General features: G+C 39.0%; 1 protein-coding gene across 2 annotated transcripts in view; it reads right to left on the reverse strand.

The window, feature by feature from the left end:
- Window positions 1-24,240, reverse strand: part of BCL2L13 (BCL2 like 13) — a 98,792-nt gene that overhangs the window by 67,600 nt on the left and 6,952 nt on the right. For both annotated transcript variants that reach the window (XR_001149758.3, XM_012747737.3), the window contains exon 2: window positions 14,827-15,000. Coding sequence is in view for 1 of the 2 variants with exons in the window: in XM_012747737.3 (XP_012603191.1) it covers window positions 14,827-14,947 (121 nt within the window). In the remaining variant the exon portion in view is untranslated. The remainder of the gene's footprint in view (window positions 1-14,826; window positions 15,001-24,240) is intronic.

A 24,240-nucleotide genomic window follows, 5' to 3' on the forward strand; every position in this document is an offset into this window, starting at 1 on the left:
TGGTCGGCCGGGCGCTGTGGCTCACGCCTGTAATCCTAGCTCTTGGGAGGCCGAGGCGGGCGGATTGCTCAAGGTCAGGAGTTCAAAACCAGCCTGAGCAAGAGCGAGACCCCGTCTCTACTATAAATAGAAACAAATTAATTGGCCAACTGATATATATATATATAAAAATTAGCCGGGCATGGTGGCGCATGCCTGTAGTCCCAGCTACTCGGGAGGCTGAGGCAGGAGGATCGCTTGAGCCCAGGAGTTTGAGGTTGCTGTGAGCTAGGCTGACGCCACGGCACTCACTCTAGCCTGGACAACAAAGTGAGACTCTGTCTCAAAAAAAAAAAAAAAAGTCTATGGTCAAGCAAGGAAAAAGTTGATAAATACACGCTTACACAATTGCTATGATCCTAACAAATGTAGTAAATCACAGGCAGGGGTTGAAAAGGCCTGGTTTTTGTGAAGCATTGAGCGTTAACAATTGAGAAATAACATTAGTAAAGTTTGGATCAGTAGGGAAGTGTATGTGTATTGGGGTGACCAATTTGTCCCATTTTGTCCAGGATTTCCTCAATTTTATTTAATCCTGGGCAAACTGGATGGTTGGTCACCCTATTATATACATGTGGATGCTATGGTTTGAATGTTTGTGTCACCTAAAACATTCATGTTGAAACTCAAACCCCAATGCTAAAGTATTAAGAAATGTGACTTTCAGGAAGTGATTAGGTCACCCTGCTCTCATAAATGGATTAATGCTCCTATAAAAGAAGCCAGGCAAAGTAGGAAGCCGAGGTGAGAGGATCGCTTGAGGCCATGAATTTGAGACTAGCCTGAATAGGAGCAAGACCTTGTCTCTACAGAAAAATAGAAAAATGAGCCAGGCGTGACAGCATGTACCTATAGTCCCAGCTACTTCTAGCTACTTAGGAGGCTAAGGCAGGAGGATGGCTCAAGCCCAGGAGTTCGAGGTTGCTGTGAGCTACGATGATGCCACTGTACTCTAGTAGGGGTGACAGAGCAATACCCTGTCTCAAAAAATAAAAATAAAAATGTATTGATCTTGAACTTCCCAGCCTCTCAAACTACCAGAAAAAAATTTATATTGTGTATCAATTCCCCACTCTCAGGTATTTTGATATAGTAGCCAAAGACAATGGGAGATATGTTAATTAGACCAGGCTAGTCTATGCTGCAATAATAAAGAAAGCCAGAAATTTCAGCAACTTAACTGAAAAGTTCATTTCTCAGTCATCTTACATGTCTAACCTGGGGAACTAGAAGGAAGGGAGGTTGCTTCACATAGTCACTCAGAAACTCAGCCTGATGGTTGAGTTCTGCCCTAGGGTGGTTCTGCCCTAGTAATTATGCCATTAGGAATATATGTTTCCAAAATGATATAGGTCAGAAAGTTGGAACTATATAAAGAAAGTAAGGGGATTGAAAAGGGAATGGTGAAGGGTTGCCTTTTATGTTTCTTATCTTAACTGATCTAAGAAATAACAGTTTGTTCAAAATAATAATAGCATCAATGTGTTCAATTATATACGCCTGTGTTTGTACACATATATTACATATGCTTCATGTGTAAGCGAAATGAATAGCACCAAAGATACAAGGCGTGGTGGCTCATGCCTGTAATCCTAGCTCTCTGGGAGGCCGAGGCGGGAGGATTGCTCAAGGTCAGGAGTTCGAAACCAGCCTGATCAAGAGGGAGACCCCATCTCTACTAAAAATAGAAAGGAAATTAATTGACCAACTAAAAATATATAGAAAAAATTAGCCGGGCATGGTGGTGCATGCCTGTAGTCCTAGCTACTCAGGAGGCTGAGGCAGGAGGATCGCCTGAGCCCAGGAGTTTGAGGTTGCTGTGAGCTAGGCTGACGCCATGGTACTCTAGCCCGTGCAACAGAGTGACACTCTGTCTCAAAAAAAAAAGAGACAGGAGGAAGGAATTATGAATTTTTAAAATTTTATTTTCTGACAGACAAAAGCTGAGAGGATGATTTTTTTAAATTTTATTTTTTGAGACAGGGTCTTCTCTGTTGCCCAGGCTAGAGTGATGTGGCATCATCATAACTCACTGAAATCTCAAACTCATGGACTCAGCGTCCCGAGTAGCTAGGACTTACAAACCTGATTAATTTTTTTTTTTTTTTTTGGTACAGATGCAGTCTCTATAAGTTACCAAGGCTGGGCTGGTCTTGAACTTCTGGCCTCAAGTGATCCTCCCACCTTGGCCTCTTAAAATGTTGGGATTACAGGTGTGAGCCACCATGTCCTGCCAGAGAGCATTATTTGGACATGGAACTGGATTAGTTGTACATGCATATTGCAAACTTTAGGGCAACCACTATTTTTATATGCTAAGAGAGGAGAGAAAATGAAATTATATAAAATGCTCAATTAAAATCACAAAAGGTAGAAAAAGAGTAGAAGACATAAATAGGAACAAAAAAGAAGGCAAGAAGTAGAAAACTGTATCCGTTATGGTAGATTTTAATCCAATACATCAATAATCACTTTGAATATCAAAGGTCTAAATGTACCATTTAAAAGACAGAGATTGTCAATAGATCAAAAAAACAAGACCCTACAGCAGCAGAGCTAAGCCTGAGGAAAAGAAATTTAAAAAATATATATATATAAAAAAAAAAAAAAAAACAAGACCCAACTATAGATTGTCTATAAGAAACCCACTGTAAATATAAAGACACATACAAATTAAAAGTAGATAGATGGAGCTAACATTTATCAAAAGAAAGCAGAAGTAGTTATATTAATTTCAGATAGAGCAGACTTCAGATCAAGAAAAGTAATTAGAGATGAAGGATATTACATTATGATAAAGGGGATAATTCTCCAGAAAGAGATAACTAATCTTAATGTATATGTACCTAACCACAGAGCATCAAAACATTTGAGGAAAAACTGACAAAATTGCAAGAAGAAATAATTAAATCCACTATTATAGCAGGAGACTTCAAGACCCCTCTAATACAAATGGATAGATTCAGCAGGCAGAAAACCAGAAGAACATAGTTGAACTCAACCATACCCTGAATCAACTAGATATAATTGACATTTATACACTACTTCATCCAATAGCAGAATACACATTCTTCTCATGCTCACATGGAACATTCACCAAGATAAACCACTTCTGGGCCATAAAACTCATCTTAACAAATGTAAAAGCATGAAATCATACAACATCTGCTCTCAGACCACAATGAAATTAAAATAGAAATAAATAACAGAAAGATTGCTGAGATGTCCCCAAAATACTTGGAGATTAATCAACACGCATGGGTCAAAGAAGAAATCTCAAGAGAAATAAAAAATATTTTGAATAAAAATGAAAACAATATGAAAATGTATGGGATGGATGTAGCAAAAGCAGTGCATACAGAGAAACTTATAGCATTGAATGCATATACCAGAAAAAAAGAAAGATCTAAGATGAATAACCTAAGCTTCCATTTTAGGAAAACAGACAAAGAGGAGCAAATGAAATCCAATGTAAGCAGAGGAAAATAAATAATGAAAATTAGAATAGAAACCAATGATATTTGAAAACAAAGTCAACAGAAAAAGCAATGAAACAGACACCTGGTTCTTTGAAAAGAACAATAAAATTGGTAAGTATCTAGCCAGGTTAACAAATAAAAACAGAGAAAAGAAGAAAATTACTAACATCATTTAAAAAAAAGGGGCTGGGCCCAGTGGCTCACACCTGTAAACACAGGGAAGCTGAAGCAGGAGGATAGCTTGAGGTCAGGAGTTCAAGACCAGCTTGGGAAACACAGTGAGATCCTGTCTCTATAAAAATAAAACAAAAAAATAAGCTGGGCACAGTAGTTCATGCCTGTAATCCGAGCACTTTGAGAGGTCAAGGTGGGAGGATAGCCTGAGCCCAGAAGTTTGAGGTTGAGTGAGCTATGATCACGTCACTACACTCTAGCCCAGACAACAGAGCAAGACCTTGTCTCATACAAATAAATAAAATTATAATATTATATATTTATATATTAGGCCGGGCGAGGTGGCTCATGCCTATAATCCTAGCACTCTGGGAGGCCGAGGCAGGTGGATTGCTCGAGGTCAGGAGTTCGAGATCAGCCTGAGCAAGAGGGAGACCCTGTCTCTACTAAACATAGAAAGAAATTAGCTGGATAACTAAAAATATATAGAAAAAATTAGCTGAGCATGGTGGCGCATGCCTGTAGTCCCAGGTACTTGGGAGGCTGAGGCAGGAGGATCACTTTGAGCCCAGGAGTTTGAGGTTGCTTTGAGCTAGGCTGACGCCACGGCACTCAGTCTAGCCTGGGCAACAAAGGGAGACTCTGTCTCAAAAAAATATATATATATATATATATATTTATATTTATATATTATAATATTATAAAATAGAATAAAATGAAATGAAACCAATGTTCTTAAAACTCATTGATAAGGAAAGAAACAACCTAGTTAAAAATGGGCCAAACTTAACAGTGTCTTCATCACAGACACCCTCAAGCAAGCTGTGGGCCATGAAGCCATCAAGCTGCTGGTGAACGTGGATGAGGAGGACTATGATCTGGGCCAACAGAAACTCCTGAGGAACTTGATGCTGCAAGCATTGCCCTGATCTCTTTCCCTTCCCACTTCTCACAGGTGGAACTGTTCTCACCACCCACCTCTGGAGCTTACTGTTCTGGGGTTTGTTCTCCACCCTTCCACCCAATCACATCCTGCCTTTTTTTTTTTTTAAAGAAAAGACAAAGGAAAGTCGAAGTGGTGTTCCCCTACCCCTCCCTGAACCCATGTCCCTTTGTTTCCCTTTTCCACTTACCCCTAATGTTTTTCTCTATAGCCACCTTACCGCTGAGCCGTAAGACAAACGTATAGTGAGAAGCAAAGTCTACAGACCATAGTTTTTGTAAGGGATTAAAGTGAACACTGCTTTGGAGTGCACTGAGGGGTTATCAATACTTCTGGCTTTATCAGGGCTCTTAAATTTTGTCTAAAAAACCCAAAGGGGCTGGGCTCGGTGTCTCACACCTGTAATCCTAGCACTCTGGGAGGCCGAGCTCAGGTCAGGAGTTCGAAACCAACCTGAGCAAAAGTGAGACCCCGTCTCTACTAAAAATAGAAACAAATTAATTGTCCAACTAAAAATAAATATAGAAAAAATTAGCCGGGCATGGTGACACATGCCTGCAGTCCCAGCTACTCGGGAGGTTGAGGCAGAAGGATCGCTTGAGCCCAGGAGTTTGAGTCTGCTGTGAGCTAGGCTGACGCCATGGCACTCTAGCCAGGACAACACGGTGAGACTGTCTCAAAAAAAATAAATAAATAAAAACAAGCCAGGCGTGGTGGCTCTTGCCTGTAATCCTAGCACTCTGGGAGGCCGAGGCAGGCGGATCATTTGAGCTCAGGAATTCAAGACCAGCCTAAGCAAGAGCGAGACCTGCCTCTACTAAAAATAGAAAGAAATTACTTGGACAGCTAAAAATATATAGAAAAAAAAATTAGCCAGGCATGGTGGTGTATGCTTATAATCCCAGCCACTTGGGAGGCTGAGACAGAAGGATTGCTTGAGCCCAGCAGTTTGAGGTTGTTGTGGGCTAGGTGACATCTCAGAACTCTGGCCAGGGCAACAGAGTGAGACTCTGTCTCAAAAGAAAAAAAAAAAAAGAAAGAAAGAAAGAAGCTATCAAGCCATGAAAACAAAAATGGAGAAAATTTAAATGCAGATTACTAAGTGAAATAAGCCAATGTGAAAAAGCTACATACTGTATTATTCCAACTATATGACATTTTGGAAAAGGCAAAACTCAAGAGACAGTAAAAAAAAAAAAATCAAGCTGGGTGTGGTGGCTCACACATGTAATCTCAGCACTTCGGAGGCCAAGGCAGGAGGATCACCTGAGGCCAGAAGTTCAAGAGCAGCCTGGGCAACATAGTGAGAACCCCATCTCTACAAAAAATTTTAAAAATTAGCCAGCCAGGTATGGTGGTGCACACCTGTAGTCTTATCCACTCAGGAGGCTCAGGTAGGAAGATCATTAGACCTCAAGAGTTTGAGGCTGCAGTGAGCTATGATGATGCCACTGCATTCCAGCCTGGGCAACAGAATAAGACCTTGTCTCTACAAAAGAAGATTTTTGGAGCTATTGGGATGATATGAATATATTCTGCATGTAATAACATGAATTTGAGGGGCCAAGGGTGGAAAACATAAGTTGTCTTGCTCTAATCTACTGAGTCTTGATGTCTACTTTTGGCACCTGTGGAGTTCTATGAAGTCGAGGTATAAAAGTCATGTCTTTTTCATAAAATTAATTCCCAGAATCTTTACTCCCAAAATGAAATGTTGTACAGACACAATTTCTACCACAGGTGTGTGGTGTGCTAACCATTATGTATTAGTCACATGCAAATCTACCACTGAAGATGAATGCTAAGTCTAAATACCTGAGTCTTACAACAATGGAACCAAGCATTTTCAGACATAATAACTACATTTTAAGGTGATATGTGAAAACTGAAAGACACGCTACAAGGTACAATAATTTGTAGGATACATGTTTATTTTAGGTGACAATCTCCCCATAAAATTATAATTACTCTTTGATTAAATAGTTAGGCTCTATTTAACAAAAGTAAATAACTGATGAAAAATAAAGAAACTTATAGAAGAGCTCTTAATTGACTTACACTTAATCGATTTGCTGAGTTAAGTGATCCACTATAGTTTTTCTGTAAAACATACTGAATATACCCTATATCAGGCGTCTTTAAAACTACGGCCCGTGGACCACATGCGGGTGTTTTTGCCCGTTTGTTTTTTTACTTCAAAATAAGATATGTGCAGTGTACATAGGAATTTGTCATAGTTTTTTTTTTTTTTTTTTTTTTGAGACAGAGTCTCACTTTGTTGCCTAGGCTAGAGTGAGTGCCGTGGCGTCAGCCTAGTTCACAGCAACCTCAGACTCCTGGGCTCAAGCAATCCTCCTGCCTCAGCCTCCCAAGTAGCTGGGACTACAGGCATGCGCCACCATGCCTGGCTAATTTTTTCTATATATATTAGTTGGCCAATTAGTTTCTTTCTATTTATAGTAGAGACGGGGTCTCGCTCTTGCTCAGGCTGGTTTTGAACTCCTGACCTCGAGCAATCCGCCCGCCTCGGCCTCCCAGAGAGCTAGGATTACAGGCGTGAGCCACCTGTCATAGTTTTTTTTAAACTATAGTCAGGCCCTCCAACAGTCTGAGGGACAGTGAACTGGCCCCCTGTTTAAAAAGTCTGAGGACCCCTGCCCTATACCCTTATGAAACTGGACACATGTAGCTAACACTACTTTCTAGCATACTTGCCAAAGTTGTATGTGTACCAAGAATCAGTTATTTTTCCTCCAACCTGCTTATGAAAGTTATACTTGTCACTGAAATTATGTAATTTATTTAAAATCATGGACACATCACTGAAATATGACTGTGCAGAGACTTGATGTTTCTTTTGTCTTTACTAATTCCCTTGCTACCAGAAACAGAAACTTGATTATATGAAAGCTAAATTAAATGCTTTGGGAAGTTGATTCAAAAATATCATATCATGGCTCATGCTTATAATCTTAGCACTTTGGGAGGCCCTATAATCCTAGCACTTTGGTAGGCCAAAGCAGAAGGATCGCTTGAAGCCAAGAGTTCAAGATCAGCCTGAGCAACATAATAAGACCCTATTTCTAGGAAAAAAAAAAAAAAAAAAAGCTAGGCATGGTAGTGCATGCCTGTAGTCCCAGCTGTTTGGGAGGCTGGGGTAGGAGGATCACTTGAGCCCAGGGGTAGTCACAAATCATTAACTAAAACCATGTAAAAACTGTGTATACTGATAAAGATTAGAAGACAATAGAAAGGAAAATCATTGCCATGTGAGTTTGGTGAGATTATAAATTAAATATTTGGTAACGCATTTTCTTTTATGAATTTCGAAAGTCATGCCAATATAATGTTGTTTAAATACCAATAGCAACCTACCACAGGGTATTTAAAATATGATTCAATTTTTAGAAGTAGAACATACCAACTAGTTATATTAAAGTATTTATATTAGCATTATTAGGACACAGTCTGTAATCCCTCCTAATGGATCCCATCATTGTTGAATTGTTAACATTATCCCTTCTTAAGCTAGAATGGCAGCAGATAAATAAGATTACCTCCATGGCTGCAGCAAAATTTATGGATACTAATATTATATATAACAAGATGGTATTGTAATGAAGTTGACTAATTCAGACTCCAATAACTATTTGCAGCTTGCGTTGGCAAACTATTTAAAGAAGGATATGTACCAATTCACAATACAAAGAATTATGCTAAAAACTCTCTATCAGACATGAATTCATTATATAAATTTAATATCCTTGCAATAAATTAAAATAAAGGAACTTACTTCTATTGAAAATTTTAAAATAATTATGCAATTCTAATGTGAAACCTCTAAAGACAGATGGATCTTATTTATTTACTTGTACATAATACATTTCTACTTATACCAATAGCAATCACTTAAAATATCAAGCTCTCGGCCGGGCGTGGTGGCTCACGCCTGTAATCCTAGCTCTCTGGGAGGCCGAGGCGGGCGGATTGCTCGAGGTCAGGAGTTCGAAACCAGCCTGAGCAAGAGCGAGACCCCGTCTCTACTATAAATAGAAAGAAATTAATTGGCCAACTAATATATATATATAAAAAATTAGCCGGGCATGGTGGCGCATGCCTGTAGTCCCAGCTACTTGGGAGGCTGAGGCAGAAGGATTGTTTGAGCCAGGAGATTGAGGTTGCTGTGAGCTAGGCTGACGCCATGGCACTCACTCTAGCCTAGGCAACAAAGCGAGACTCTGTCTCAAAAAAAAAAAAAAAAAAAAATATCAAGCTCTCAAAAAGCATTAAAAGATAAGATAAAGGCCGGGCGCGGTGGCTCACAACTGTAATCCTAGCACTCTGGGAGGCCGAGGCGGGCGGATTGCTTGAGGTCAGGAGTTTGAAACCAGCCTGTGCAAGAGCGAGACCCTGTCTCTACTATAAATAAAAAGAAATTATTTTTGCAGTGTTTTTCTAGGAAAAAAAAAAAAAAGAAAGAAATTAATTGGCCAACTAATATATATAGAAAAAATAAAAAGAAATAAGGAAAAAAGAATAAAAAAGAAAGAGCAAAGCCTCAGTGACCAAATATATGAATTACCGATATTCCTGAGGGGAAGAGAGATTAAAATTTTAGAAAAGCTATTTAAGGAAATAATCAACGAAAACCTCCCAGGACTAGCAAGACAATGAGACATTAGACATCAGATATGTGAGGCCCAACAATCCCCAGGCAAATGCATTGCAAAAAGGACTTCACCACAAAATATTATAATCAGAATGACTAAAGTCAAAGTTGAAAGACAGAATTTTAAAATTAGCAAGAGAAAAGCATCTAGTCATCTATAAAGGGAACCCCATCAGACTATCAGTGGCCCTCTCAGCAGAAACCTTATAGGCCAGGAGAGAATAGGATGCTATTTTCAAAGTGCTAAAAGAAAAAAACTGCCAGTCAAGAATTTGCTATCCTCCCAGAATAAGCTTCACAAGTGAAGAAAAGGCCAGGTTCAGTCGCTCATGCCTGTAATCCAGCATTGTAGGAGGCCAAGATGGGAGAATCGCTTGAGGCTAGGAGGTCAAGACAAGCCTGAGCAACACAGTAAGACTCCAACTCTACAAAAAATAGAGAAATTAGCTGGCAGGGTGGTGCACACCTGTACTCCCATCTACTGGGGAATTTAGGGTTATAGTAAGCTATGATGCCACCACTACATTCTTGCCATAGCAACAGAGCAAGACCTTGTCATTCATTGTTTCATTCATACATACATACATAAGAATTAAATGGCAACATAACAGAAATTCAGCAAATCACAAAGGCAAAAAGAGAAAAAGAAAAAACAAATTATAAAACAACTAGAAATCAACTAACAATATGACAAGAACAAACCCCTATATATCAATATTAACCTAGAATGTAAATGGATTAAATGTTCCACTTAAAAGATATACATTGTTAGATAAAAAAACATGATCCAACTATATGCTTATAGAAACTCACCTTACCCATAAAGACACATGCAAACTGAAAGTGAAGGGGTGGAAAAATATATTGCATGTAAATGAAAAGCAAAAGCAATTAGGAATACCTATACCTATATCAGATAAAATACTTCTAATCAAAAATAGTAAAAAAAAAAACAAAACCAAAAAAGACAAAGATCATATAATGACAAAGGCATCAATTCAGTGAGAGGATATAAGAATCCTAAATATACATGCACCCATCATCAGAGCACCCAGATTCACAAAACAAACATTATTAGACCTAAAGAGAGAGACACACAACAACACAATAATAGTGGGGACTTCAATACCCTACTCACAGCACTAGACAGATCATCAAGACAGAAAATCAACTAAGAAACATTGGACTTAAATTAGACTTTAGGCCAAATGGACTTAAACAGACATTTACAGAGCATTCCACCCAACAATTATAGTATATACAGCCTTTTCATCAGCACATGGAACGTTCTCTAAGATAGACCACATTTTAGAACACAAAACAAGTCTCAACACATTTTTAAAAATCCAAATCATATCAAGTAATTTCTTAGACCATAGTAGAATAAAGCTAAAAAGTAATATGAAGAGGAACTTCAGAAACTATACAGACGCACAGAAATTAAACAATGTGCTCCTGCATGATCACTGGGTCAACAAAAAAATAAAGGCATAAGTTTCCAAATTTCTTGAAATGAACGAAAATGAAAACACAACATACCAGAACTTGTGGGAAGTTTACAGCCTTAAACGCCTACATCAAAAAAGTAGAGGCCGGGCGCGGTGGCTCACGCCTGTAATCCTAGCACTTTGGGAGGCCGAGGCGGGCGGATTGCTCGAGGTCAGGAGTTCGAAACCAGCCTGAGCGAGACCCCGTCTCTACCAAAAATAGAAATAAATTAATTGACCAACTAAAAACATATATACAAAAAATTAGCTGGGCATGGTGGCACATGCCTGTGGTCCCAGCTACTCGGGAGGCTGAGGCAGTAGGATCGCTGAGCCCCGGAGATTGAGGTTGCTGTGAGCCAGGCTGACGCCACAGCACTCACTCTAGCCTGGGCAACAAAGTGAGACTCTGTCTGAAAAAAAAAAAAAAAAAAAAAAAAAAGTAGAAAGATCACAAATTAAAAATGTAACATCATACCTGAAGAAACTAAAAAACAAGAACAAACCAAACCCAGAGTTACAAGATGAAAAGAAATAACAAAGATCAGAGCTGAACTAAATGAAATAGAGGTCAAAAAAAGAGTACAAAGGATCAACAAAATTAAAATTTGGTTCTTTAAATGGATAAACCACTAACTAGACTAACCAAGACTCCAATACACATAGTCAGAAATGAAAAAGGAGACATTACAACTGATACCACAGGAATACAAAAGAGTATCAGACTATTATGAACTATATACTCTCTAGGAAACCTAGAGAAAATGAATGAATTCCCGAAAACAAACAACCTACTGAGATTGAACCAGGAAGAAATAGAACTCCTGAGACCAATAACAAGTAGTGAGACTGAATTGATAATAAAAAAAATCTCTCAATAAAAAAACCTAAGGACCAGATAGATTCACAGCCAAACTATACCAGACATACAAAGAACCAGTGTCAATCTTACTGAAACTGTTCCAAAAGATCAAGGAGGGACTCCTCCCTAACTCATTCTAGGAAGGCAGTATCGCCCTGATACCAAAGCCAAGAAAGGATACAACAAAAAAAAAACTATACACCAACATCTCTGATGAACCTTTACATAAAAATCCTCAACAAAATACCAGCAAACCAAATCCAATAGCACATCAAAAGGATCATTCACCACTCACTGATCAAGTGAGTTCTCAGGGATGGTTCAACATGAACAAAACAATAAATATGATCGGCTACATAAATAGAATTAAAAATAAAAACCATATTATCATCTCAATAGGTACAGAAAAAGCAAAGCATTCAATACAATTTGGCATCCTTTCATGATAAAAACCTTCAAAAGACTAAGTATAGAAGGAACTTACCTCAAAATAATAAAAGCCACATATGCCAAACCCACAGCCAACATCATACTAAATGGAGAAAAGTTGAAAGCATTGCTCCTAAGAACTGGGACAAGATAAGGATGCCCACTTTCACCACTCTTATTCAACATAGTCCTAGTCAAAGCAATCAGGCAAGAGAAAGAAATAAAGGTCATCCACACTGGAAAAGAGGAAGTCTAATTATCTATTTGCTGATGATATGACGTTATACCTAGAAAACTCTGAGGATTCCTCCAAAAGACTCCTAGATTTGATAAATGAACCAGCAAAGTTTCATGTTATAAAATCAACATACAAAAATCAATAGCATTTCTATACATAAATGACTAAGCTGAGAACCAAATCAAGAACTCAATCTCATTAAAAATAGCTGCAAAAAAGTAAAATATCTAAGAATAAATTTAACCAAGGATGTAAAAGATCTCTGCAGAGAATGTATAAAGAGTGACTACAAATCACTAATGAAAGAAATCATAGACGACACAAATAGAAAAACATCTCATGCTCATGGATTAGAAGAATTGGTATTGTTAAAATAACCATACTGCCCAAAGCAATCTACAGATTCAATGAAATTCCTATCAAAATACCAATGTCATTTTTCATAGAATTAGGAAAAACAATCCTAAAATTCATATGTAACCAAAAAAGAAAGGAAAAACAAACCTAAAATTCATATGTAACCAAATAGCCAAAGCAATCCTAAGCAAAAAGAACAAAACTGAAGGCATCAGATTACCTGACTTCAAATTACACTATGAGGCTATAGCAACCAAAAGTGCATGGTATTGGCACAAAAGTAAACACACAGATCAATGGAACAGAATAGAGAACCCAGAAATAAAACCAACTGATCTTTGACAAAGCAAACAAAAACATACATTGGGGAAAGAACACATTATACAATAACTTGTGTTAGCAAAATTGGCTAGCCAATATATCAAAGAATAAAACTGGATCCCTCTCTCTCACCATATACAAAAATTAACTCAAGATAGATTAAGGGCCAGGCGTGGTAGCTCACACCTGTAATCCTAGCACTCTGGGAGGCCGAGGCAGGTGGATTGCTCGAGGTCAGGAGTTCGAAACCAGCCTGAGCAAGAGTGAGACCCTGTCTCTACTATAAATAGAAAGAAATTAATTGGCCAACTAATATATATATAGAGAGAAAAAATTAGCCAGGCATGGTGGCGCATGCCTGTAGTCCCAGCTACTCGGGAGGCTGAGGCAGGAGGATTGCTTGAGCCCAGGAGTTTGAGGTTGCTGTGAGCTAGGCTGACGCCACGGCACTCACTCTAGCCTGGGCAACAAAGCGAGACTCTGTCTCAAAAAAAAAAAAAAGTAGGGAAATGAAGTGAACAGCCATTTTTGAAAAGATAGATAAATGGCCAAAAAACACATGAAAAAATGCTCAACATCACTAATCATCAGGGAAATGCAAATTAAAACTACAATGAGATATCATCTTATCCTGTCAGGATGGCCATTATTAAAAAGTCAAAAAACAATAGATATTAGGGTAGATGCGGTAAAAAGGGAACACTTATACACTGTTGATGGAAATGTAAATTAGTACAACCTCTATGGAGATCAGTATGGAGATTCCCAAAGAACTAACAGTAGATCAACCATTTGATCCTGCAATCCCACTACTGGGTATCTACCCTATGAAAAATAATTATTGTATCAAAAAGATACCTGTACTCATATGTTTATCACAGAACAATTCACAACTGCAAAGATATGGAATCAACTTAAGTGGTCATTAACTGATGAGTGGATTAAAAAAATGTATATATACCATGGAGTACTACTCAGTGATAAGAAAGAATGAAATAATGCCTTTTGCAACAACTTGGATGGAACTAGGTGTCATTTATCGTAAGGGAACTAACTCAGGAACAGAAACGTAAATGCCGTATGTCCTCATTTATAAATGGAAACTGAACTATGACTAGACAAGGGCACACAGAGTGGTAAAATGAACAATGACAACTCAGTGTGGGACGGTAGGAAGGGCTGAGGGATGAAAAATTACCTATGGGGTACAATGTACAGTACTCAGGTAGTGGGTACACCAAAAGCCCAGATTCCAATACAACACAATATATACATGTAATAGAATTTAACTTGTATCCCCTAAATCTATTAAAATTAAAAAGAACTAATAAAGAGAAAGAACAAAAAAACATTAAAAGTAGTTGCTTCTAAGAATGGAAAAATAAGCACCACATGTAATCACCAGCAAATTGGTATTAACTGATCAACACCTAAGTGGACATACACAAATAACATTTATCGGGTGTCAGGCAGGTGGGGGGGAGGGGATGGGTATATACATCCATAATGAGTGCAATATGCACCATCTGGGGGATGGACATGCTTGAAACTCTGACTCGAGGGGCGAAGGGGGAAGGGCAATATACGTAACCTTAACATTTGTACCCCCATAATATACTGAAATAAATAAACAAAGAAAGAAAATAAAAAGATACAAAGAAAGACAAAAAATAAAGGAGTTGCTTCTGGAAATGAACCAAAAGATGCTAAGGGATTAACCTTATTAGTATTAATCTCATAACCATACATATAAATTACTTAGATACATATGCGTTTACATATGAACTTATTACCACCTAATATAACCAATAAAAGCCAAAGATAATACCTTGGAGTGAGGAGTGATGTTGCTCTTGCAGCTTCTCCTGAGAGAGGAGTCCCAAGTAGCTGAGGACAACATACTTTGTTTCATAGTGAAATCCTAGAGGCACAGTAGTAGAGGACGCCATTGAATTTACTGGCAGAGCTCCAAAGAAGTCTACTTACAGATGTGTAATAAAACCTAAAAACATAGAAGTATTTTTTCAGTTTAAAGATTTTTACACACCAGACATTTTCGCATTGACTCCAATTATTCAACTAAATATCAAATAAATGTTTCTCAGACTTTTCTTTCCAGCAATCTTAAAAAAATATAACTGTTGGCTGGCACAGTGGCTCATGCCTGTAACCCTAGCACTTCAGGAGGCCAAGGCGGGAAAATCGCTTTGGCCCAGCTTTGACAATCAAACAAAGACACCAAAGCTAAAGCAACAAGACAGACAGACCAGCCTGGACCACTCACCTCTGGATTGTATTTAAGTCACTTTAATCTGAATTTCTATATTAGGCACCCTAAACTTGTACCCTAATAAATACAACCACAACTTTCACTTTGTGATAAGGACCTGGCAGCTGTTTTACCTACCACATATTAATACTACTACTACTTTTAGTGGTAGGTAAATGACCTGTGCCTCTCTTGAGAGTTTTCCAAATAACTGCTTTCTTTTTAAAAGAACAAGCAGGCCAGGCGCTGTGGCTCACGCCTGTAATCCTAGCTCTTGGGAGGCCGAGGCGGGCGGATTGCTCAAGGTCAGGAGTTCAAAACCAGCCTGAGCAAGAGCGAGACCCCGTCTCTACTATAAATAGAAAGAAATTAATTGGCCAACTGATATATATATATAAAATTAGCCGGGCATGGTGGCACATGCCTGTAGTCCCAGCTACCCGGGAGGCTGAGGCAGAAGGATCACTCGAGCCCAGGAGTTTGAGGTTGCTGTGAGCTAGGCTGACGCCACGGCACTCTAGCCTGGGCAACAAAGCGAGACTCTGTCTCAAAAAAAAAAAAAAAAGAAAAGAACAAGCAATATGAACTGCTTAAAGATTTCAACAAAGGGGCCTGGTGTGGTGGCGCATGCCTATAGTCCCAGCTCCTCAGGAGCTGAGTCAGGAGGATCACTTGAGCTCAGGAGTTTGAGGTTGTTGTGAGCTAGGCTGATGCCATGGCACTCTAGCCTAGGCAATAGAATGAGACTCCATCTCAAAAAAAGAGATAAAAAAAAAAGAAGGAAAATATTTTATGTACAATGTGTTTGTGTTTTAAGCTAAAGAGTCAAAAAGTTTAAAAAAATGAAAAACTTGGCCAGGTGTAGTAGCTCATGTCTGTAATCCCAGGACTCTGGGAGGCCGAGGTGGGAAGATCACTGGAGGTTAGGAGCTCAAGATCAGCCTGGGCAACATAGTGAAACCCCGTCTCCACAAAAAAATTTTAAAACAATTAGCCAGCCGTGGTGGTGTGTACCTGTAGTCCTGGCTACTTGGAAAGCTGAGAAGGAGGATCACTGGAGCCCAGGAGTTTAAGGTTGCAGTTAAGGTCTGGGCGAAAGAGTAAGACCTTGTCTTTTTAAAAAAATATTTAAAAGTTTATAAAATTAAATAACAAAAAATAATAAAAGTGTTTTTAACCTTAACCACCTGTTGTCTCCCAGGCTAGAGTACAGTGGCGTCACCATAGCTCACTGTAATCTCAAACTCCTGGGCTCAAGCAATGCTCCTGCCTCTGCTTCCCAAGCAGCTGGGACTACAGGTGTGTGCCACCACACCCGACTAATCTACATTTTGTAGAGATGGGGTGTCACTCTTTCTCATGCTGGTCTTGAACTCTTGGCCTCAAGTGATCCTCCCACCTTGGCCTCCCAAAATGCTAGGATTATAGACATGAGCCACTGTGCCTAGCCTATATTTATTATTGACAGTAATATTTTTTATAAATTTAATGTAGTCTAAGCATACTGTCTTTATACAGTCCATAGTAGTGCATAGTAATGTCATAGGCCTTCACTTTCACTCGCCACTCACTACCTGACTCACCCAGAGCAACTTCCAGTTCTGGAAGCTCCATTCATGGTAAGTGTCCTATACAGGTATACCATTTTTTATCTTTTATACTATATTTTTACTGTACTTTTTCTGTGTTTAGATACACATTTACCATTGTGTTCCAACTGCGTATAGTAACATGCTATACAGTTTTCTAGCCCAGGAGCAATAGGCTATGTACCCTACAGCTTAGGATTTGTGTACGTAAACTCTATGGATATTCACAAGGACGAGATCATCTAAGGACAGACTTCTCAGAATATCTCCCCATCGTTAAGCAACACTTAACTGTATTCTACTCCTGTAGCCTACTCTTCGTTTCCTGCCTGTCTCTCCTGAGCCTGACTTTCCAGCTTTCCTATCCATTCTTTGGGCTAACTCAACATTCTCTCCAGAAGTCTTTTTCGGCTTAAGTAAGCTGGAATCAGTTTGTGTTGTTTGCAACCAAGACCGAATTGGAACTACCACCTAATTTTCTTAAAATTTCTAAGGCACTTCTGTGACAATTATAATATACTACTTTTATGTAAAGATCATTAGAATTTGTAGTTTAGAAAAATTTTCTAATTCTGCAAAGTCTACATACAGACCTAGTAGTATAATTACATCTAGAAGTATAATTACATTCTAAAAATAGAAATAGATAACAATGCCCTCTTATGATTTTTTGTGTTCCTTTGATACACCTTTTTTTTTTTTTTGAGACAGAGTCTCATTTTGTTACATGGGCTAGAGTGCCATGGTGTCAGCCTAGCTCACAGCAACCTCAAACTCTGGCGCTTAAGTGGTCCTTCTGCCTCAGCCTCCTGAGTAGCTAGGACTACAGGTATGTGCCACCATGCCCTGCTATTTTATATATATATTTTTTTAGTTATCCAGCTAATTTCTTTGTATTTTTAGTAGAGACAGGTCTCACTCTTGCTCAGGCTGGTCTGGTCTCAAACTCCTGAGCTCAAACGATCCGCTCGCCTCAGCCTCCCAGAGTGCTAGGATTACAGGCATGAGCCACCGCACCGGGCTGATACACATTTCTTAAGATACAAGGTACTCTATAGGCATCAGGCACAAAGACCAACAGGATAAACCACCAGCCCTCAGGAGTTTTCAAAAAAGTAGTGGAAAACAAAAATATATGTAACAAAATAACAGATGGGAAAAAGAGAAAGGCAATGTTGGCAAAATTTAAGACTTGTGATAAGCAAACTAACAGAAATGTCCTAGAATGATAAACAATGAAAAAAATACATGAAGAACTTGTTTCCTTTAAAAAAAAATACACGAAGAATTTATAAAACACAAGAGTAGCTATATAAAGAGATAAAAAGAGACAAAAATACATACACAAATAAGAATAAAGGTTTTTTTTAATTCCCATGATCAATAATGAAAAGGAACAGTAAAGTTCTCTGATACAAGCCAGTACTACAATGGCCAACCTTGGAACATGAGTAGGTGTTCAATAATGGAACCAACTGGGGACAGGACAGGGATGACTTTCATACATAAAGACAACTAGGAAAAGGCACAAATGATGTTTTTTGTTTTTTTAAACCAGGCTGGAATGGAGTGCACTGGCACAATCATAGCTCACTACAGCCTGGAACTCCCAGGCTCAAGCAGTTCTCTCACTTCAGCATTCCAAATTAACTGGGACTACAGGCGCAAGCCATCACACCAGACTAATTTTTTTTCCTTCATTTTCTTAGAGATGAGGTCTTGCTATGTTGCTCAGGCTGGTCTTGAACTCCTGCCCTCAAGCAATCCTCCCGCTGTAGCCCTGAGTTGCTGGGATTACAGACACGAGCCACCACGCCCAGCTTACAGAAGCTTTTTGAAACAGCATGGAATAATATAAAAACAAAGGCATTTGGCATATGTAGCTCAAAAGATATAAGGGGGATTGATTACTACCTTTGCATGAGTGAGCAGCCAGTCACCATTTGGTGTGTCTTGTATGCTATGGGATGCTAATATGGGTTTAATCCTACAGGCCAGGAATTATTTTAACTATGTCCATGAATGGGCATCCATGAACTCCTTAAAACTGTATGTACATTCTGGGGGCATGAGCATTTTTCTAGAAATAAAAATCACTTCATATCCCTAGTATATGAAGAAGTACCTAGTTAGATACTCAAACTGGACCATGATACAAAACAGGTTAAAAACTACTATAGAACACCACAATGAACTACTGAAAGGTTTTAAGCAAGGGAAGAATATTAAGAGATTATACTTTAGGAAAATCATTCCAGAGGTAGTGAGGAAGATAGAATGAAGACTACAGGTAAGGAGACAAGTTAGGGGAATGTTGAAAAAAATATAAACAAGAGATGTATGAAGGCATGAACTAGTGCAGAAACACTGGAAATGGGAGAGGGATGGTTAGGAAAAAGGTTAAGAATTCAAAGATTCAACTAACTCAGTGAGAGAGTAATACTGGAAGCTGTAGGGAAAGTGGCACATTATTCTTATTTCTCTCATCCAAGTACTAACCAGGCCTGACCCTGCTTAGCTTCCAAGATCAGATGAGACAGGGCACATTCAGGGTGGCATGACCATACACTATTCTTGTTTCTCAAACCAGATAATATAGAAAGAGCTAGCTTTGGGAACAAGGATAACAAGTTCACCTTGGAGTATACAGATGGTCCCCAACTTATAATGGTTTGACTTACAATTTTTTAACTTTACAATGGTGATAAATGCATTCAGTAGAAACTGTACTTTGAATACCCACATGGTTTTTTTCACTTTCAGTATTCAATAAATTACATGAGATATTCAACACTTGATTATAAACTAGGCTTTGTGTTAGATGATTTTCCCAAGTGTAGGCCAATGTAAGTGTCCTGAGCACAAATAAAGTAAGCTAGGCTAAGCTATGATGTTCATCAGATTAGGGATATTAAATGTATTTTCAACTTAGATATCTTCAACTTATGATGGGTTTATCAGGGTTTATCTATCATAAGTTGAGAGTATCTGTACTGAATTTTAAAGTACCCGTAGGTCATCCAGGTAAGATGTACAAGCAGTTAGACATATGAGTCTTAAACTAACACATTCAGACTGGAGATACAAAATTATAAATACTCGGTACAGATACAAGTAATAAGATTACCTAACAAGAGTGAATGAGGCCGGGCGCTGTGGCTCACGCCTGTAATCCTAGCTCTTGGGAGGCCGAGGCGGGCGGATTGCTCAAGGTCAGGAGTTCAAAACCAGCCTGAGCAAGAGCGAGACCCCGTCTCTACTATAAATAGAAAGAAATTAATTGGCCAACTGATATATATATAAAAAATTAGCCGGGCATGGTGGCGCATGCCTGTAGTCCCAGCTACTCGGGAGGCTGAGGCAGAAGGATCACTCGAGCCCAGGAGTTTGAGGTTGCTGTGAGCTAGGCTGACGCCACAGCACTCACTCTAGCCTGGACAACAAAGCGAGACTCTGTCTCCAAAAAAAAAAAGAGTGAATGGAGAGCAATGATTTCCACTGGAAGAGGAGTGTCAAAATGTCAGGTAGGGGAAAAGAGGGCAACAGAGTCTAAAAAAGCATCAATATATAGTTTCATACTTAGAAAAGGAAAATCATCTATTACTCTCAGATTACAAACTACAGAATGTAAAGCTCAGTAAATTTTTTTTTTTTTTTGAGACAGAGTCTCACTTTGTTGCCCAGGCTAGAATGAGTGCCATGGTGTCAGCCTAGCTCACAGCAACCTCAATCTCCTGGCTCAAGTGATCCTCCTGCTTCAGCCTCCCAAGCAGCTGGGACTACAGGCATGCACCACCATGCCCAGCTAATTTTTTGTATATATATTTTTTAGTTGGTCAATTAATTTCTTTCTATTTTTAGTAGAGACGGGGTCTTGCTCAGGCTGGTTTCGAACTCCTGACCTCGAGCAATCCGCCCGCCTCGGCCTCCCAGAGTGCTAGGATTACAGGCGTGAGCCACGACGCCCGGCATGCTCAGTAAATTTTCAATCTTCTTTGTAGCAATGATTCTCAGTGCTTGGAAAGGAGGGAATGTGTCATCCCCCCACCCCTCCACTGCCACCAGGATAGGGGTCAGGGAAATATTTATTTATCACCTTTTGATAAAGGAGACATGGGTTACAAAATATGTTGAGTATTGGTATAATCTTAAAAAGTATTGGTATAATCTTAAAAAGACTACATTAGAATTCAGGGAAAACCAACATTTAAAGGGTGGCCAAAAGATGTGAAACTGGCAAAGGAGACCTTTCAGTCTAGCCTGAAACAGTCAAAAAGGTAGAAAGAAAACCAGGAAAGAATGTGGATACAGAAGTCAGGAGGCACGAAGAAAACAGTGAATAAATGCATCAAATGTAACAACACATCAAGAAGAATGAAAATAAGAGTCAACTGGGTTTGGGCATTAGGAAGTCACTCATGGTCTCTGATAGAACAGTTCTGTTTGACACGCAGTGGCGATGATAAAAGACAGGGATTTGAACAGTGAACTGGAAATTAACATGCAGAGAAAGTGAGTTTTCATCTATTCTTTCAAAGAAAGAGTTTGATTTGAAGGGAAGAAAAGAATGGAGGCTGAAGAGAGACAACGGGTAGGGAAAGTGCATTTGTTTTGTTTCTGTACACAATAAAAGAATTAAGCAGGTTTACATTTAGTAGAGAAAGCCAATTAGGACATATAAATAAAGGAATAAATTATAAAGTAGAGCACCCAAGGAGAGGAGGAGATGGTGGCTCAAGCCTGTAACCCTAGCACTCTAGGAGACAAAGACGGATTGTTTGAGCTCAGGAGTTTGAGACCAGCCTGAGCAGGAGCGAGAACCCGTCTCTACTAAAAATAGAAAGAAATTAGGTGGACAACTAAAAACATATAGGAAAAACAAATTAGTCAGGCATGGTGGCACATGCCTATAGTCCCAACTACTCAGGAGGCTAAGGTAGAAGTATTGCTTGAACCCAGGAGTTTGAGGTTGCTGTGAGCTAGGCTGATACCACGGCACTCTAGCCCAGGTAACAGAATGAGACTCTGTCTCAAAAAAAAAAAAAATACAGGAAGATAAAATCAGCAACTTAAGCTTTTAAAAGTTTCAGTATTTCTTTGGTAACAGGAATAAAGAAGTATTTATATTCTAAATAATGCTTTAAATAAAAAGTTTATGTTCTCTAATTTGTTGTATTCAAATTTCTTGTATTTATCAAGAATCAATATCACTGAAGACATTTTTGGTCTTTCCTCAACTTGGATAACAGAGACAAAGCATAGATCACCAACTTCCCAAATTTGATTTTTAGCCTAATATGCTTCAAATATTCTTATAAAACCTGACTACATAATTATAAATGCTATCTTAGTCATTGATTTCATAATTTTCCATATGCACCACCTATTTGCTCAAGTATATATGTTAATGCCCATACAACTACATATTTCATAAATGATTATATTTATTTATTTAAATTTAGTAGCTTTTAGACTTTATATATATTTTTTTTGAGACAGAGTCTCACTCTGTTGCCTGGGCTAGACAGCTGTGGCATCAGCCTAGCTCACAGCAACCTCAAACTCCTGAGCTCAAGGGATCCTCCTGCCTGAGCCTGCCAAGTAGCTGGGACTACAGGCATGTGCCACCACGCCCAGCTAATTTTTTCTATATATTTTTAGTTATCCAGCTAATTTCTATTTTTAGTAGAGACAGATCTCGCTCTTGCTCAGGCTGGTCTCAAACTCCTGAGCTCAAACGATCCACCCACCTGGGCCTCCCAGAGTGCTAGGATTACAGGAGTAAGCCACCACGCCAGCCAAGTTTTTAGACTTTAAATGCATACTTAACATTCTGGTTATGAACATACTGGACTTAAACATACCAGACCTATGGTATAAAATATCCATCGACTTATTTAGTTTGAGTTTCCAACTGTATGGCAATGGAGCAGCTCATTCAGGCCTATGGTTAAGTGGGAAGTAGACAGATACTGGGATTACATAACTGCGGCACTTGTATTCAATTATAGGACAAAGGCATTAAGAATGTAAAGCCAAATGTAAACTTCATAACAACTACTATAAGGTCATATCTCTAAGGGCAATCTGGGGAGAGAGGATACCCACTTCCTTTGCAACATTCTGCAGTATTTGATCAGTATACTGCACAATGGACTCTTGCATTTCAAACATTATAAATAAATTACATCTTCATGAGATCTCTATTTCTAAATCACTTTTTCATGTTGTCACAGTAATCCTCTATGCTTGAATGAAAAGGTAATAGTCTCAATTCTATAGATGAAGAATAAAAACTTTATTTGCCTAAAATCACACAGCTAGTTATAGTGCAATCACTTAATTGGGTACATTGTCTTCAATTCTACTTAGTCCTTAACTACATTTATTCAACACATATTTACTGCATACCAGGCAATGAATGTATTAGGTGAGAGGAATGCAGAAGTGAAAACACTAACACTAATAAAAGGGGAGAAAATGGTAGAAAAACAAGGCTGTTTTCCTAATATCACACAGCCAGAGTATTGCTAATTTGTAAATTTTTTTTTTTTTTTTTATGAGACAGAGTCTCGCTTTGTTGTGCAGGCTAGAGTGAGTGCCATGGCATCAGCTTAGCTCACAGCAACCTCAAACTCCTGGGCTCAGGCAATCCTCCTGCCTCAGCCTCCCGAGTAGCTGGGACTACAGGCATGCGCCACCATGCCTGGCTAATTTTTTCTATATATATTAGTTGGCAAATTAATTTCTTTTTATTTATAGTAGAGACGGGGTCTTGCTCTTGCTCAGGCTGGTTTCAAACTCCTGACCTCGAGCAATCCGCCAGCCTCGGCCTCCCAGAGTGCTACGATTACAGGCCTGAGCCACCGCGCCTGGCCTAATTTGTAAATTTTGAGAATGCACAGGGGGAAAAAAAGGAAAACGATAGAGTAGATGAAAGGTATGATCTGGGAATACCACCCAAAGCTTTCCTGGAAGCAAAGGATGATGTTCAGGTCCATCTCACAATTGTCTCACCAACAGAGTCTATTTGTGCCTATTATTTATTTATTTATTTATTTAAAGACTGAGTCTCACTCTGTTGGCCAGGCTAGAATGCCGTGGCGTCAGCCTAGCTCACAGCAACCTCAAACTCCTGGGCTTAAGCAATCCTCCTGCCTTAGCCTCCAGAGTAGCTGGGACTACAGGCATGTGCCACCATGCCTGCCTAATTTATATATATATATATATATATTTTTTTTTTTTTTTAGTTGTCCAGCTAATTTCTATTTTTTTAGTAGAGACGGGTGTCTCGCTCTTGCTCAGGCTGGTCTCAAACTCCTGAGCTCAAACAATCTGCCCACCTCGGCCTCCCAGAGTGCTAGGATTACAGGTGTGAGCCACC

Source organism: Microcebus murinus, chromosome 10, assembly GCF_040939455.1.
Source record: "Microcebus murinus isolate Inina chromosome 10, M.murinus_Inina_mat1.0, whole genome shotgun sequence".
Lineage (NCBI taxonomy): Eukaryota > Metazoa > Chordata > Mammalia > Primates > Cheirogaleidae > Microcebus > Microcebus murinus.